Here is a 15,317-nt window from a genome sequence, read left to right as displayed (position 1 = left end):
TAAGTACAGACAAAGAAACAGGATCAGTAAGGCTACCAAAACTTGAAAATTTTGTGGCATGAAGGGTTCGTGAAAAGTGACCTTTATTTACAAGGTGGTCTTTATTCAGAGGTAATCTTCAACACAGGTTTGACTGTAAAAACAGAAACTTGAACTTTTTAGCCAGAGACTTACCTATATTTATGGCAGTTTCTTGTTTATCTCCGGTCAGTACCCAGATCTTAATGTCTGCTTTGGCAAGGTTAGCTATTGTATCAGGAACTCCCTGTAAACACCAATAACAACATATTTAAATATGATGGGTCATTTAAATACATTGATTATTTGAAAATATTGACAATAGTAATCCGTTATTTTTCCTTTATATTGTAGAATTGTCACCTCAACACCAGGTTTGTTCAACAGTTTTCTTTGCTCCGTTTAGTGATAAAAGTATTTGCCCTGGCAATAATAACACCATCACAAAGTCTATAAATAATATCTAGCAAACTTTTGCGCTTACTTTTTTAATCGAAAGCCTTTTAAAGAATGTCTTATCCAAGTAAAAACATAATTGATGTATTTCAATGATAGAAACAAGTTAGGAACCACTAAGCTCCTCATTTAATGTAATAGACCGGTCCAGCTTTCAAGTCAGAACAGTCCATTCCAAGTTTAAGGGATTTAAATACCAAAATTTACAAAAACTGAGCTACCAACAGTAAGCCTGATCAAACTGCACAGGTATGTAGACTGGCCTGGCTCTTCACTGGTGCAAGAGCTAACTAATTTGGTTTTATTTCAATAAGGGTTAAGATAAGCCCTTGGTATGATATCTTATCAAACTTAGTTCCAAGCTCTCAAAGTTAATGTTTCAGCATTGACCTAACTCCAGGTGCATCAAATCTTTTTATAAAATTAACTTTACCTCTTGCAATTTGTCTTCTATAGCTGTAGCACCAATGAGATTTAAGCTCTGTAAAAAAATAATAAAAAAATAATGAACGCTTGAAGCTATAAGCTTATTGAAACACTCTCGAATCTGTTCCTGGAAACAACCAGTACTAAACAATGTATGTAAAGTTTCTTGCTTAAGGAAACAACAATTTTCCCCGGACAAGGTTTGAACCCACGTGGTCAGCAACTCTAGAACATAAACCACTCGGCCATGCAGCCACAATCAAATTTTAAGAGAATTATAAAACATGAAACAGTCTCCATGCGATAATGTCATCCTTACCCTTTCGATCAGTTCTGCAGCCTCTTCAAGTTTTTTCTCCCGGTTCTGTATTGACGTACTAGCTTTATAGTAAGTATGTTTCCATTCATCGTAAAATTCTTCGTTCACTTCCGTTGAGGCTATACATAGTGTGCGTAACCCAAGATGAGCAAACTGTTCTAAATGCTGGAGTGTTATATCGCTGAATTTATGCTTGTCTTCTAGTCTCTCGTATATCACTGTGTCCTGTAAGAATAACAAATGTGTGAAATCTACAATCAGAGACTATAAAACTTCAAAATAGTTCTAAGAGAATAGTTAAAATTGATTTGAAGTTTCAGGTGCAATAATTTTTCTTTAATTTTACAAACACCATGAAAAAACTGCTCTTTGGGAGTTATGTAGAACGCTGAACATAAGAAACTTCATCACTTCCCACTTTCTAGGGTGTATTGCATTTTCATCAGCTACAGTCCTCGAATTTCTGTAAAATGTGTTACTTGTAATGTTCAGGGCAAAAAAACTCTGTTGTATAAAGAAATAATTATTTTGTTCAAACAGGTGCAGTAGTCCCCCATATTGGTTTTCAGTGGTGATAAAAATTCAATAATAAATTGTACATATTACAAATAAATGTAACATCACTTAAGGTATAAATTTAATGATCTCCCAATAATGTCCAATCTCTTGCAGAGTCAAAAACATGACTGTAATTCTTAGCTGGCAATTAGCAGGAAGTTAGTATGTCAGAAAAATTGCCAAGTTGGAGAATTCTCAAACCTGACATTTTTTGTAACGAAAGTTACATAATTATATTACAGTAATATATACTCACAGCTCCTTTACAATATAATTTGATTTTCCCATCTGGAGTTCTTACAACCACAGACATCCTCTTACGATCACTGAAATAAAAAGTTCAAAGTAAAAAACCTTAGCTATATTGCTTTTTTAGTAAGCTTTCCTTATCACTGGAGTCTTGGGAAACAAAGTTTATTTTTCATACACTTGAAAACTAATTAGATTTATCAAAAGAAAGCTTTGGGATTAAAGAACATAAAATTAATCTTGAACATCTTAGAAATAAATGTGGATATCGATTCAATCTAACATCAAAGACTGTTGTAACACCTTGACATTTATATATCTCATACTACTCTTATTAAATTTTTCATGCCTTCTTTAAAGGTTATGCAAAAACAATCAAATGTTAAATAGTTAAGTCAGATAAACAAAATAAGTCATGAAATACTTTTCTTAATCTAATTCAGGGCAAATACACTAAAGGGAGAGGAAAAGTCACTCGAGCAGAGGAGACTCAAACCCACGTTTTTGACATAACTTTTTTGTATTAACAAATAATATCACAGCTAGAAAACAATTTATAATGAAGAAGATAACATATGAGCCGCGTCATGACAAAACCAACATAGTGGGTTTGCGACCAGCATGGATCCAGACCAGCCTGCGCATCCGCGCAGTCTGATCAGGATCCATGCTGTTCGCTATCAGTTTCTATACTTGTAATAGGGTTTGTAAGCGAACAGCATGGATCCTGATCAGACTGCCCGGATGTGCAGGCTTGTCTGGGTCCATGCTGGTTGCAAACCCATTATGTTGGTTTTGTCATGACGCAGCTCATATCTATTAAGTGATATCAAATTGCTTAAGTCACATATTTCCCCAAGTTCTTCACCAAATCTCCCATATGAAGTGCTCATCACTGTGGTGGCACATAATAAGTCATGGTCAATTTATTTTAAGTACCAGGGATGAATGAATGACCTATTGTGACCAATTCAGTGGTTGGTGCTGCAAAATTCTGTTTGGAAAAACAATGACCCCTTGGATGATGTTGCTGCCATCTTTACCACTAACAATAAAAGGGAATGCTATATGAACTCTTAAAAGGTGCATATAGATATTTTAGACAGCAATGTCATAGAACAATAAGCAATCAATTCTAACTTACCTTGTAAATTCCAGTACATTAAGTATTTCATATCTTTCTTCTTTATCAAACTGAAAAAAAAACATGAAATTTTCTACATAAGATGACTTGAATTTTTTCAGTGATTAAATAGAATTTTAACGATTCACTAAAATATAAAAGTTCAGACAGTCACTATGTTTGTTGAACCACTAATGTTATCATAAAGACCTGCTGACTTTCACATAAGCAAAGAAGGAACATATCTATGTAATTTGTAATATTTAATGTCCGAATACCTAGTCTTACCAAAGTAGTAAGTAAGGGAGGTAACTAGCAAATACTACAAAAGAAGTTAACAAGTAATTGATAATTCTACTGACCACATCAATGACAACAGCATCTGGTGTTCTAGCAGAAAACACAAAACCAAGTTGTTTAGCTCCCTTGACAAGAGCGCCCTCATCTAGAAATACAAATAGGATCATGATTACAAGTATAAACATAAAATTAATCATAAATGATTGAAATAAAATATTTGAAACAAGACATAAGTAAAAATCTTATGTGCATGTATGTCAAACTTCACCATGTTCTTATTACAGTACAACACAAGATGCATGGGATTTTGACCACCTTATTAAGATCACTGTCAGAGGTTTTGTCCATCTTCTAACTCTCACAGATTATACTTAAAAGATGGGAAAAAGGGGCATTACTTTGTAAAATTATAACTAAAGAGTTATGGAACCTGTGCCCATCATGTTAGATAATCACAGAGAACAAGTGTGTGAAGTATAGTTTTAACCCATTCCCATTAAGTAGTTTTGGAGATACCAACTTCATGCAATACCTTAACAAAAGTGTGACATTGTCCTCGATGCTGGGGCAAGTACAATAGTTCTCTCTATTCTTCAAAAGTCAAGATGAAAAATGCTTCAAATAGTCAAACTTAAAAACAAAACATCTCCACACTGGAAAAGGTAGTCATAATTCATACACCTAATATTGAAATTGGTCTACTAATTATCATCAAGTACACAATGCAGAAGATGGTTTGTCATCTGGATGTCTCAAATAATATCAAGACTTACCTGGTGATGAAGCCTGGTAAATTATAGACGAGTCAGGAGATTTCTCAGGTACAACTGTATGACAAACTGCTAATAATGTTAGAAATTCCCGAATCTCTCCTGCTGTATCCTGAAATAATAAATATGGTTAATTTTTATATTTATTTATTTATTTATCAAGTTCAAAACATGTCATCTTCCTTTACACAAAACTTTTCTGCCATGACTTTTTCCTTCTTAGAAATGTCTATACAGTTACCTAAGAATAAACAAAACAACATGTAACAGATACTTTACAGATGCTGAAAGCATAAAGCACAGTTTGTCAAGGCCAAATTTTGTTGTATGGTATTATCAGGTTAGAAATATTAGCCACCAGTGATACAACAATTCAGAATTTATAGAATTAATGAAAACTCAAGTTTACACAACAATTTTTTTGTTTCTGAAAGAAAAAACATTTTTCTTTGCCTTTTTTTTTATATTTTCAAAATAAACGTTACTTCAATGTTCTATAAATTGATAAAAAAAATTCTACAATTATGAAATATTCACTTTCTTTGTTCATTTGTTTAATTGTATGTTTTGTTTTTTAAGCTGATTTTAACACATTTTTGGTCATATATCTTCAGCCAGTCTCATGCAGCTGGTTTCCCTTAACCAGCTTTACTGGATATCTAGCCAGTAACTACCAATTTCTTTATAAGAAACATACTATTTATCACACAAGAGGCAAACAAAATATTCAAAACTTACATGATTTTGTTTGAGGTTCTGTATTAAGGTATCATCATTAAAGGCCCCTTCACTTTCCTCATTGTTCCTGTATATCAAAAATATTTTAAAGTGAAAATCACTCACGAAATAATACAGAATTATTATTACTTGTTTAAATGATTCTTGTTCTTTCTCTGTTGTTTATACAGATTTTATTTTAGTTTGATTGTATAGACTAATGGTATAGGCTGGTAAATTTTCACTTCTAGCACTTAACATTAAGAGAACATTTCTACAACATTAGTAAAATATAAAAGGTTCTGAAAATAAAACATCCATCTTAAAGGTCCATTAAGCCATTAAAGCCTCAGAAATGCTATCATTTTTATCTTCCATAAACTTTTTATTTTTTGGTCTCCTGTTACAGTTTCAAAAAAGTTACTCATTGGCCATATAGCCGAGGCATATTTTGCTTCTTTTGAGTATAATTATATTGATTTAGTATTTTGTATGGAAGTTAAAACACTACTTTGTTTACAGTTTGCTACCTTTATAACAAATTATTTTTCATTCAGTTCTATTTACTAGATGTGATAAGCATCTCACATGTTCTAAATCCATTATAACAACATTTTAAAACAGAAAAAATTATTCCTTATTCATTTCTGTGGAATAAAAGTGCCTTTAATGACTTTGTATGCTATACTTGTACTTATATGCTATTTGTACTGGCTACTTTCAGTCCACAGAAATTTAATATCAAAATAATAAAACTTCAATAGCCCAGTCTTGAAAGGAGGTGAGAAAGTTCTGGTCTGGCTATATGCCAGTGGCATTTGCTTATTACTATCTTCTAAATATAAGAGAACATGTTTTTATAACTTACCCGTACATTATACCAGCAACTGAACATTTCCGGAATGTCATCACATTTCTTGTTAATGTCCCAGTCTTATCAGAGAATATATACTTTATCTGAAGATAAACAATGATAATATTGAATTCAAACACGAATGCAAGAAATTGAAAACCTTTAAATGAAGAATTGACTGTTCCAGTCTCTTTAGAAGACATATTGGTATACAAGTAAATATGTAAAAGTATTAATAAAATAGAAAATTCTTCTGATATCTTAACTTATCAATATGAAATATATATGAAATTTCTTAATTACATGTACTTATAATTTATACCTGTTACAAAGTGTTTAAACCAACAGTTGGAAACATGTAATAAGTGATCACGTATATCATACCTGTCCTAATTCTTCATTTAGGTTTGAGGTTCGAGCCATAGCTGGAGTGTCAGTTTCTTCACAATACATGTCCAGGTCCTGTAATATTTATATATTATTACATTTACAAAGTTTCTTCACTGAAAGCTGTCCCAAGTATTATTTATTAAAGGTGAATGACTGAAGGAGAGCGCATGATGTTATGAGGAAAAAATCAGTCAAAACAACTTACATGTAAAACCAATAAAATGGTAGGAAATAAATGGATAATATGTTTCTTTTGCATGTAAAATCAAATTATATTTCATCAACTAATACCAACTGCTGTATGACTTAATCACTTAAAATATTGCATTTTGCTGTTCACTCAGTGAAATATATTTCGATATCACATGCAAAACAAACAAAATATCGTCTATAAACATGTGTACATTCTATGTACATATAGACATCATCATTTAGTATGTATGACTGTATCCAGCATAATGGAAAGATTTGCATTTAGACAACAGTATTTACAGAATGACATGTAAATCAATAAACATGCCTTAGAGATATATACATCTTGAAAAAAACTATTTATATTCATTAAAACCAGAGCAAAAAAAGGAAGAAATTCTTAGAATTTCGTGTGTCTGTATTTAATCGCATAGAGTTCCATCAATATAAATGTATCCATGGCCATTTCATCAAAAAAAAATATTTCTATTCTATTATTCTATTTAGGAAGGTGACTGGAATAGAACATATGTTTAATTCACTATAGTGGTGAAGCAGTATTTCTAGACGCTTGCAGAAGTAATGATCATAAAGTAGAAAAATATTGTTTTTCCCCAAATTTTTACATTTTTCATTTATTATCGTATATAAATCAGTGTGAAAGAGTTGAATAAGATGCCTTTAAAAAAATAAGCGCATTTCAGCGGGTGAAAAGCCAAGATTTAGCATTTAATCATTTAAGCGCCTTGTCTGGTATACTGTGCTCCTCTTAGTACATGGTAACGCTTTGAAACCAGAAAGAAAACAACAAATGAAACTTATGGTACAAAAATTGTCATAATCTATAACATATAGGTACTTTCTGCTAAATGCCACAAGAAAACAACAATATATTCAGTCAAAGTCAATTTTAATGGACAAAACGTAGACCATATGTCAACCATTTTAAAAACAGTATGTCATCATTTAAATCGCGGTAATGGTATTACATTTCAGTTTTTTCATGTTTCAGTTAATATTTATACATGTAACTTTGCTTGATTTTAAATATTAAAATTATCCTTACTTTGTAACTCAAAATTTATTTTTTCAACTAACAAGAACATTTAGAAAATGATAATTGTTTCAGACATACGCACAAATTTAATGTACTATTATTGCTTTTTGCAGAAATTTGTAAAATGTTGTTCTGTTTTACGTAAAAATCTAGAGATTTAAAATATTTTGCACAAAAACTTTGTTGCATAGGTGTATGAATAAAATATGTAAATTCTGACCAATTTTAAAACTGGTAACATGAAAATATGCCATTACCGTGAAATAAGTGATGACGCGGAATTAGTGATGTAGTGAAATAAGTGATGACGCGGAATTAGTGATGTTGAGTATATATACCAGAATACGGTATTTAGTGTGGTGCTCAGAACCTTTTTTTTTATTCTCACTCTAACTTTATTCAGATTTGTACATTGTACATCATTACTACATACATTTTATATACAAACATTAAGTTAATATAAAAGTAATAATAATCAAGATATTTTTTTCACAATTCATTATCTAAATATATATAGGAAAAAGAAAACAAATTAATACACGTATATGATACATCGCAGAATACCCACGGCCAAACCATTAACATTTATCATGTTATGTTATATTTTAATCAACCATGGGTATCTGACAATGATGATACAAAAGAAAAAATGTACAGACAAACGGAAAGGAGAATGGGAAATTATTCGTATAATATTAAAACGCTCAACAAAATGTAAATAAGACTTACCCAGTTTATAAATATAGCTTGTATAAACTTGACAACTTCCAGTGTTACTTGTAAACTAATTGGGATGAGATTGTTGAATAAGATTATGAAAGTCAGAAAATTATATCCAAAGTTTGATGGTGGCAAATCTGAAGAAAAAAAATACAAGAAAGAAAATTATAGCATTTACAATCCTAGGATTTTTATAATTTCCAATTTTAAGATGCTGTGATTGTGGATTCCAGGATTTTCGCCAAATGGATATTTGACCCCCCCCCCCCCACCTTTTTTTGCTATTGATTATATTGATTAAAGCTTACTTAACTTCAGAAACATGTCCAATTACAACAGGAAGAGACTAATTTATTTAGCAATTAAGAACATGTATTTATAATATTTTATAGGTTTTTTTTACCTGTAAAATTGATACAATTAATATTATATTCTTCATCCTGTATATAATCAGTGTAATACTACAATTCTGACATTTTATGATATCATAATTATACATGTATTTAGTGACTTGATAAAAATTAAATTTATATTGACACTGACGAGCAAAATGCTCAAGTTAATGATAGCAAAATGCAGAAGTAAAAATTAAAGGAAAAATTGTGTTATGTTGCGATTTAATTGTAGAGATATGTTCATTAATACGTACCATCATAGCCTAGGTACCAGTGTCCAGCTTTATGTTCACCAGACCAGATCATATTGGCTATTGTACAGATAAGGGATAGCAGTAACAATATTCCAAACAAAAACAGTATCTGAAATAAAGAAAAATATCACAGTGTCAATTATAAGTATAGGCATACAATGTATATACCCCCACCATCCACTGTTATCAGTTAATGGATGACAGCAAGAGTGTGACAGGAAGGACAAATTTATATCCTCCTACGCATCCGCAAGTTGTGGAGCAACAATAAAGAATGCTTATCAACCTTACAAAATGAATCTATAAAGAACCCCTAAGCTAATTATATTTCCAACAATTCTACTTTAATACTTTGTAGAAATTAAATTTCAAAAATATTAATTTGCAAATGGAAATAAAACCTATATAACATACCTGTAAATTTGTTACTTTTTCAACATTTGATCGTTTTAACGGAGCAGACGTAGAATTTAACATCAGTTTGCTCTCGTGACCTGTATACACCACAATACCTGAAATAACATACAGTTTATATATTCTCTGTATAAATAAATAACAAAGTGGCAGCATGCCCGAGTGGTTAACACGACAAACTAGTAATCTAATGATTGCTATCTGTATGGGTTCAAACCCTGTCAGGGGTGAGCCGTTTTTTCCTTGAGCAAGGAACTTTACACTCATTGTTAAGTACTGGTTGATTTCATAATTATATATATATATAACTTACAGCTTTCTACACAATCAAACCAAAAAAAATTTCTGTATAAACAAAATAAATTACACAATAAGGAAATAGGACTTCTAGTATGTTAATAGTACTAAACTACATAAGCACACTTAGTGTATTAAATTACATACTACTCAGTAAATAACTCCAAACAAAAAAAATGTGATATATGAAACTGTACCAATGTTAAATTCTTTACACATACCAAGGTGTACAGACAATTTGTCAGGTTTTTTTATGCCGATTTGAATCGCATAATTGCCGATATCTCAACAGCTGCTACACGTAACTGGCTTTACTTACTGTCATTACTCTCCAAGTGACCTCACATGATTCCTGGGGTAGTTGTTGGTCACTTGGAGAGTAACAGAAATAAATATTTTGCATCAAAATAATTCATACCGAATATCCAGTTAGTATTTCTCAACATGGCTCCCCTCAGTACCAACTGATCTGGTCCTAGTGGTATTGCCCTGAAAATATAAAGGGAGATAATTCTAAAATAACAACAAAAATCAAGGGAGGCAACTTTTATTTACCACTTTGATTCAGATTTACTTTTTATTGATATAAATGAGGACTTGGTGATTAGTAATTGTTTGAAGGCATACATATTTAGTGTTCTCATCATGATAAATATAACAGTGCCTAAAATATTCTATGTTAAATATTTCCACAAGAGAGTTCTTTACAATTAACTATCTTAAGACAGAACCATCTGTTTACCCTTTGAATGCTTTGAATTGTAGTTGTCATAATATGCTTTCAATTGTAGTTGTCATAATATGCTTTGAATTGCAGTTGTCATAATATATCATGTATCATTATATATGATTATTATTATATGTCAGACTGGGTTCTTATTTCTAAGTACTTTGAAATCAATATCCATACCATGTACAATCAACAGTTCCAAACTTATCACATGGCAAGTATTTCAAAATTGTCAAATTGGTATGGTTACAGTTTGATCTTAACCTAAATCCAGAACATTGTCTGTAAAATAAATCTGAGACGGTCTATATAAACAATGTCTCTCTATATAGCTGGGCACTTACTGTCTACGAGATGGCCGTATATTTCCCACAAAGTCCAGTAAATGTCTGTTTGGCGGCTCACATTCTATGGTCCCTGTTAATTCTGACAGATCCTCTTTATTTAACAGCTTTGCTGTCTGGGGTAAACCCTGTCATTATAGAAACACAAGTAGTATATCTAACTGTAGAATATTCTGGTTTATATATAATAAATATAGAAGAATAATAATTTGTATGGTTTGGTTTTTTCATCACACTGATACTAATATTAGGTTCTAAGGCCACATCCCAAATTTCCTATTTGGGGGAGATCTCAGGTCTTCGCATGAGCAAGCACCTAAGAAGAATGAACCAACTTTCCATTAGCATGCCAGATTGATTCCTCACATGAAAGACTGTAAAGTCTTTGGTGGAATTCAAACTCCAGAGCTTTCTCGACTGTTCTATGTGCCTGACAGTACAACAAGAGCCTGGATAATGTGTAGAATTTTCTAAGTTCAAAAAGGGCCATTATTTCTGTCAAAATGATTGATAGAGTAATGGCCCTTCACTCATTTTGGAGATACAAACTTGCATACAAGAACTTGACCAAAGTGTGACACTGACACATGGGTGAGTACAACAGCTCTCACTTTTCCTAAAACATGTAAAATATAGGTCAGCTAGAAATCAGTCAAACCATCCATTTTCCTTTTTTTACTCTACTGAGACACTGTCAGCATTTTAATTAATTAAGTTTTTTTTTTTCATTTTCATTAAGACAACAAAAATTGAACACTATTCATTTGCCAGTGTGATTAAAATTTGTGAGTCAATACTAGTCACAGAATCTATACATCTTAAAAAATTTTAGAATTAGAATTTGAAGCTGATTGCATTCAAGACAACTATCACCATCTTTCAAGAGTATTTCTGTCCTTCCCTTTCACTCCAACTAATAACAACAATGTGGCAACCAACATTTAACCTTTTTTGCTACTTTTTATAAAAATCAATATAAAATGAAACACTGTGGTAATTAGGTGAAAATTTTGATACAGAATTCAGAAAAATAGCAACATTCAAGTAAAGAAATGTTGTGAAGACACAATTCTAATTAGGAACAATATGATTAATGGCTGAAACACGAGCAAATATTTCTTTTTCTTAGAAAAGTCAGTTTTTCACAGCAGTATGTTTAAAGAAAAACGTGACTGCAGCTAGAATTAAGGCTGGTTTCTTATTGTTACTAGCCGTCTTCAACATTGACTGATTCTTTGTTTCTCCATACAAGTAAGAAAGGTATTTCAGTGTAACAGCATTACACATAAAACATCAGCTGCTGGTGTTATTAATAAATGCCAATATGTTGCATACATAGAGCATTGAAAAATAGGCCGTAACTCTGCAAAAAAATTTCAGATCACACAATCATCTTCAGCCTTTAACAGCATTACTTACACATAATCAGTTGCTAATGAAATTAATTTATGTCTATATGTTGCATACATAGAGCTATAATTGTAAAATGGGCTGTAACTCTGTGTAAAATATCACAAATCTTAAGCCTCACATATTTTGGGCTCAGCACAAATTTTCTAAACTATTTCACTCTTAAATGGCAAGTTTTGTCAGTCTCCTTCCATGTAAAGTTTCTTTTAAAATCCTTATGTGGTACATGTATTTTATAGTTGGTGTCTGGAAAATAATCAAATAGTCAGAGGCCCAGACAAAACAAGATTGATGAACAGTAAGATCACATTACTTTAGAAATAAGGTGGGGTACAGTATTTTTTTTTTTTATATTTACTATTTTGAGAATGAAATCGATAAAGTTTCCTTTGAGATGTGTTATTTTTTTCTGGTTTTTTTTTGTGAATTTCAATCTAATCCAATCAGCTAATAAAATTGATTTCTATCTAAACAAAAGGTAGAGAGTTATACCTGTCTGATTTTGAGATTTGTTTCTCCATCTAAATTGGATGTTTCTATATAACACATAGCCTGTGGCTCACTGAAAATACACAAATAAAATAACATTTTAGTACTCTGTTGCTACAGTCTGGTGCCCCTCTGGACTGGTCCCACTCATGTCTGTATGACATTCTAAAGCATCAAATTGACTCAAAATGAATCTGTCATATCAGCAAACACTTTCATTCCACATTTAAATGTCTAGAAATTGCTTGAAATAAACTTTGTGAAAAAACAAGAGCTGTCGGTAGGACAGCATGCTCGACTATTCTTAGTGCTTGATAGTAAAAAAAATGCCTGATACAGTTACCTCCTCCTGTTTACAGGTTGGGGTCATGATGGTGAAGAAGTGTGCAAAGTTTCAAAGCCATATGTCAATGGACTTTGAAAATATTTGAACTATTACAAAAACTTTAACGTAAATTCTAAGTCGAAAAAGGGGCATAATTCTGTCAAAATGCTTGATAGAGTTACCTCCTCCTGTCTACAGGTTGGGGTCATGATGGTGAACAAGTGTGCAAAGTTTCAAAGCCATATGTCAATGGACTTTGAAAATATTTGAACTATTACAAAAACTTTAACGTAAATTCTAAGTCGAAAAAGGGGCATAATTCTGTCAAAATGCTTGATACAGTTACCTCCTCCTGTCTACAGGTTGGGGTCATGATGGTGAACAAGTGTGCAAAGTTTCAAAGCCATATGTCAATGGACTTTGAAAATATTTGAACTATTACAAAAACTTTAACGTAAAATTCTAAGTCGAAAAAGGGGCATAATTCTGTCAAAATACTTGATAGAGTTACTCCTCCTGTCTACAGGTTGGGGTCATGATGGTGAACAAGTGTGCAAAGTTTCAAAGCCATATGTCAATGGACTTTGAAAATATTTGAACTATTACAAAAACTTTAACGTAAATTCTAAGTCGAAAAAGGGGCATAATTCTGTCAAAATGCTTGATAGAGTTACCTCCTCCTGTCTACAGGTTGGGGTCATGATGGTGAACAAGTGTGCAAAGTTTCAAAGCCATATGTCAATGGACTTTGAAAATATTTGAACTATTACAAAAACTTTAACATAAGTGGTTACGCCGACGCCGACGCCGACGCTCGGGTGACTGCAATAGCTCTACTTATTCTTATCGAATAGTCGAGCTAAAAAATGGTTTTACAAACATTAAGATAACTTTTGACTAAATTGATAGATTTCAAGTTTGAAAGGTTTTACAAAAAACATAAGGAGGTATATAAACATGAAGTTAACTAGACCTGCCCTCACTTATCACTCCCGCCTCTAGTGCCATCACAAACTAAGATTATCTACTCAAGCAATATAGAATCTATAGGTGAAAATCAATTGACCATGAACTCTGTATATATGTTCCATGAACTGGAGATACATATATGAATTTCTATGATAACCCTTAGTCTCCTTGAACCAAAAAATGCACCAATAGAAAGCCAGACCAGCCTGCATTTCCATGTTCTGCACTATTGGTAGCCCTTATTTTTACTTGTGAAACTGAAAACCCTTAAACTTTAAATTAACTGTTCCAAATTCAGAGCTTGTAAAGTCTACTGAAGAAATTCAGGGAGCATAAAAACAGATGTTATCCATTATGTAAAACCAGCATGGTTTAGATCAAATAAAACAAGTCTTACCTAGATGATAAAAGAATGAGATCAGCTGGAAAAAACTGTCCATTAATGATCTTGACTATATCTCCTATAACTATATGCTTCCATTTTAATGACTGCCACACTCCATTCCGTAACACTGAAAATATAAAATTATGTGTATACAGTTTATTTGTTATTGTCTTTTGCTGTTGTTTAATTTTTTTGTTGAGGGGGTGTTTGTTTGTTTGTTTTGTCTTTTCTTTTTTTGGGGGGGATGGGGGGGGGGAGAAGTGGCAAATCAAATTTCTGTCATTCAACAGCAGGTCATTTTCAGATTTTTCTGGATTTTGTGCCAACACTACTTGAATCTTTTCTCAGTACAAGCTGCAGTCCACTTCTTGATAAAGACTTTTACATAATTTTCAAGGTAGGGTAGTGGGGACTGGGGGCAAATAATCAAATTGAAGTAGTAAAAAAATCAAACATTTCTACCAATTTCAAAAAGTATTGGGTTCTAACACATATTGCAAAATAGATCAAATACAATACCACAACCCAATTCCTGATCACCTATCTCGTAACCCTGGCACACTAAAGTATCACCGATAAAAGAAACAAGGGAATTTCTTTTTTGACATCAACAAGTTATAAAACTTTTTCACTATAGGTCTGACATTTAACCATTAACTCTTATTTTAATATTTCTAGCTCTCTCTCCTTTTTTGTCTTTTTTGCTATTTCCCTTAATTTTCTCGAAGCCTTATATAGCTTTCAAGAAATATTGAAAAAGCCACGAAAATGCAGAATTTGTCAAGCTTCAAGAGCACTACAAATAAAACCCATTAAATAACACTGCTGAAAACAAGAAATATTGTAAACCTTGGCAGCTTGATCTACTTAGCACACTTTACTTGCCATTAAAACATGACAAAATGATCTTAAAACCCATTAAATGGCATTCAGCAAATCTCTCCAAGATTTATGTGCACAGGCATTCAAAATAGAAAAAAAACAGCAAGATAAATCAAGAAACATCCTAGCTTCAACATACTCATCTCCGGTCCAAAAGAAACGCATTCAAAATAAAAAAAACAACAAGAACATGACAGTTTTAGAAACATCCTATCCTCAATTTACTAATCTCCAGTACAAAAGACAAGAGGGCCATGATGGCCCTGAGGTCGCTC

General features: G+C 32.1%; 1 protein-coding gene across 1 annotated transcript in view; it reads right to left on the bottom strand.

Moving 5' to 3' along the window:
• Nucleotides 1-15,317, bottom strand: part of LOC132743605 (probable phospholipid-transporting ATPase IA) — a 77,707-nt gene that overhangs the window by 29,412 nt on the left and 32,978 nt on the right. Inside the window, exons 6-22 of the mRNA XM_060732135.1 lie at nt 14,173-14,287; nt 12,485-12,554; nt 10,583-10,710; nt 9,927-9,997; nt 9,212-9,309; nt 8,798-8,906; nt 8,158-8,285; nt 6,174-6,251; nt 5,805-5,893; nt 4,958-5,024; nt 4,223-4,331; nt 3,512-3,594; nt 3,171-3,220; nt 2,034-2,103; nt 1,220-1,444; nt 908-955; nt 175-265 (exon numbers count right to left, since the gene is read on the bottom strand). Coding sequence (XP_060588118.1) covers nt 175-265; nt 908-955; nt 1,220-1,444; nt 2,034-2,103; nt 3,171-3,220; nt 3,512-3,594; nt 4,223-4,331; nt 4,958-5,024; nt 5,805-5,893; nt 6,174-6,251; nt 8,158-8,285; nt 8,798-8,906; nt 9,212-9,309; nt 9,927-9,997; nt 10,583-10,710; nt 12,485-12,554; nt 14,173-14,287 — 1,629 coding nt within the window. The remainder of the gene's footprint in view (nt 1-174; nt 266-907; nt 956-1,219; nt 1,445-2,033; nt 2,104-3,170; nt 3,221-3,511; nt 3,595-4,222; nt 4,332-4,957; nt 5,025-5,804; nt 5,894-6,173; nt 6,252-8,157; nt 8,286-8,797; nt 8,907-9,211; nt 9,310-9,926; nt 9,998-10,582; nt 10,711-12,484; nt 12,555-14,172; nt 14,288-15,317) is intronic.

The sequence above is a fragment of the Ruditapes philippinarum genome, unplaced genomic scaffold, assembly GCF_026571515.1.
Source record: "Ruditapes philippinarum isolate M1 unplaced genomic scaffold, ASM2657151v2 ctg6437_1_1_1_1, whole genome shotgun sequence".
NCBI lineage: Eukaryota > Metazoa > Mollusca > Bivalvia > Venerida > Veneridae > Ruditapes > Ruditapes philippinarum.
This window is presented reverse-complemented; position numbering and strand designations above follow the sequence as displayed.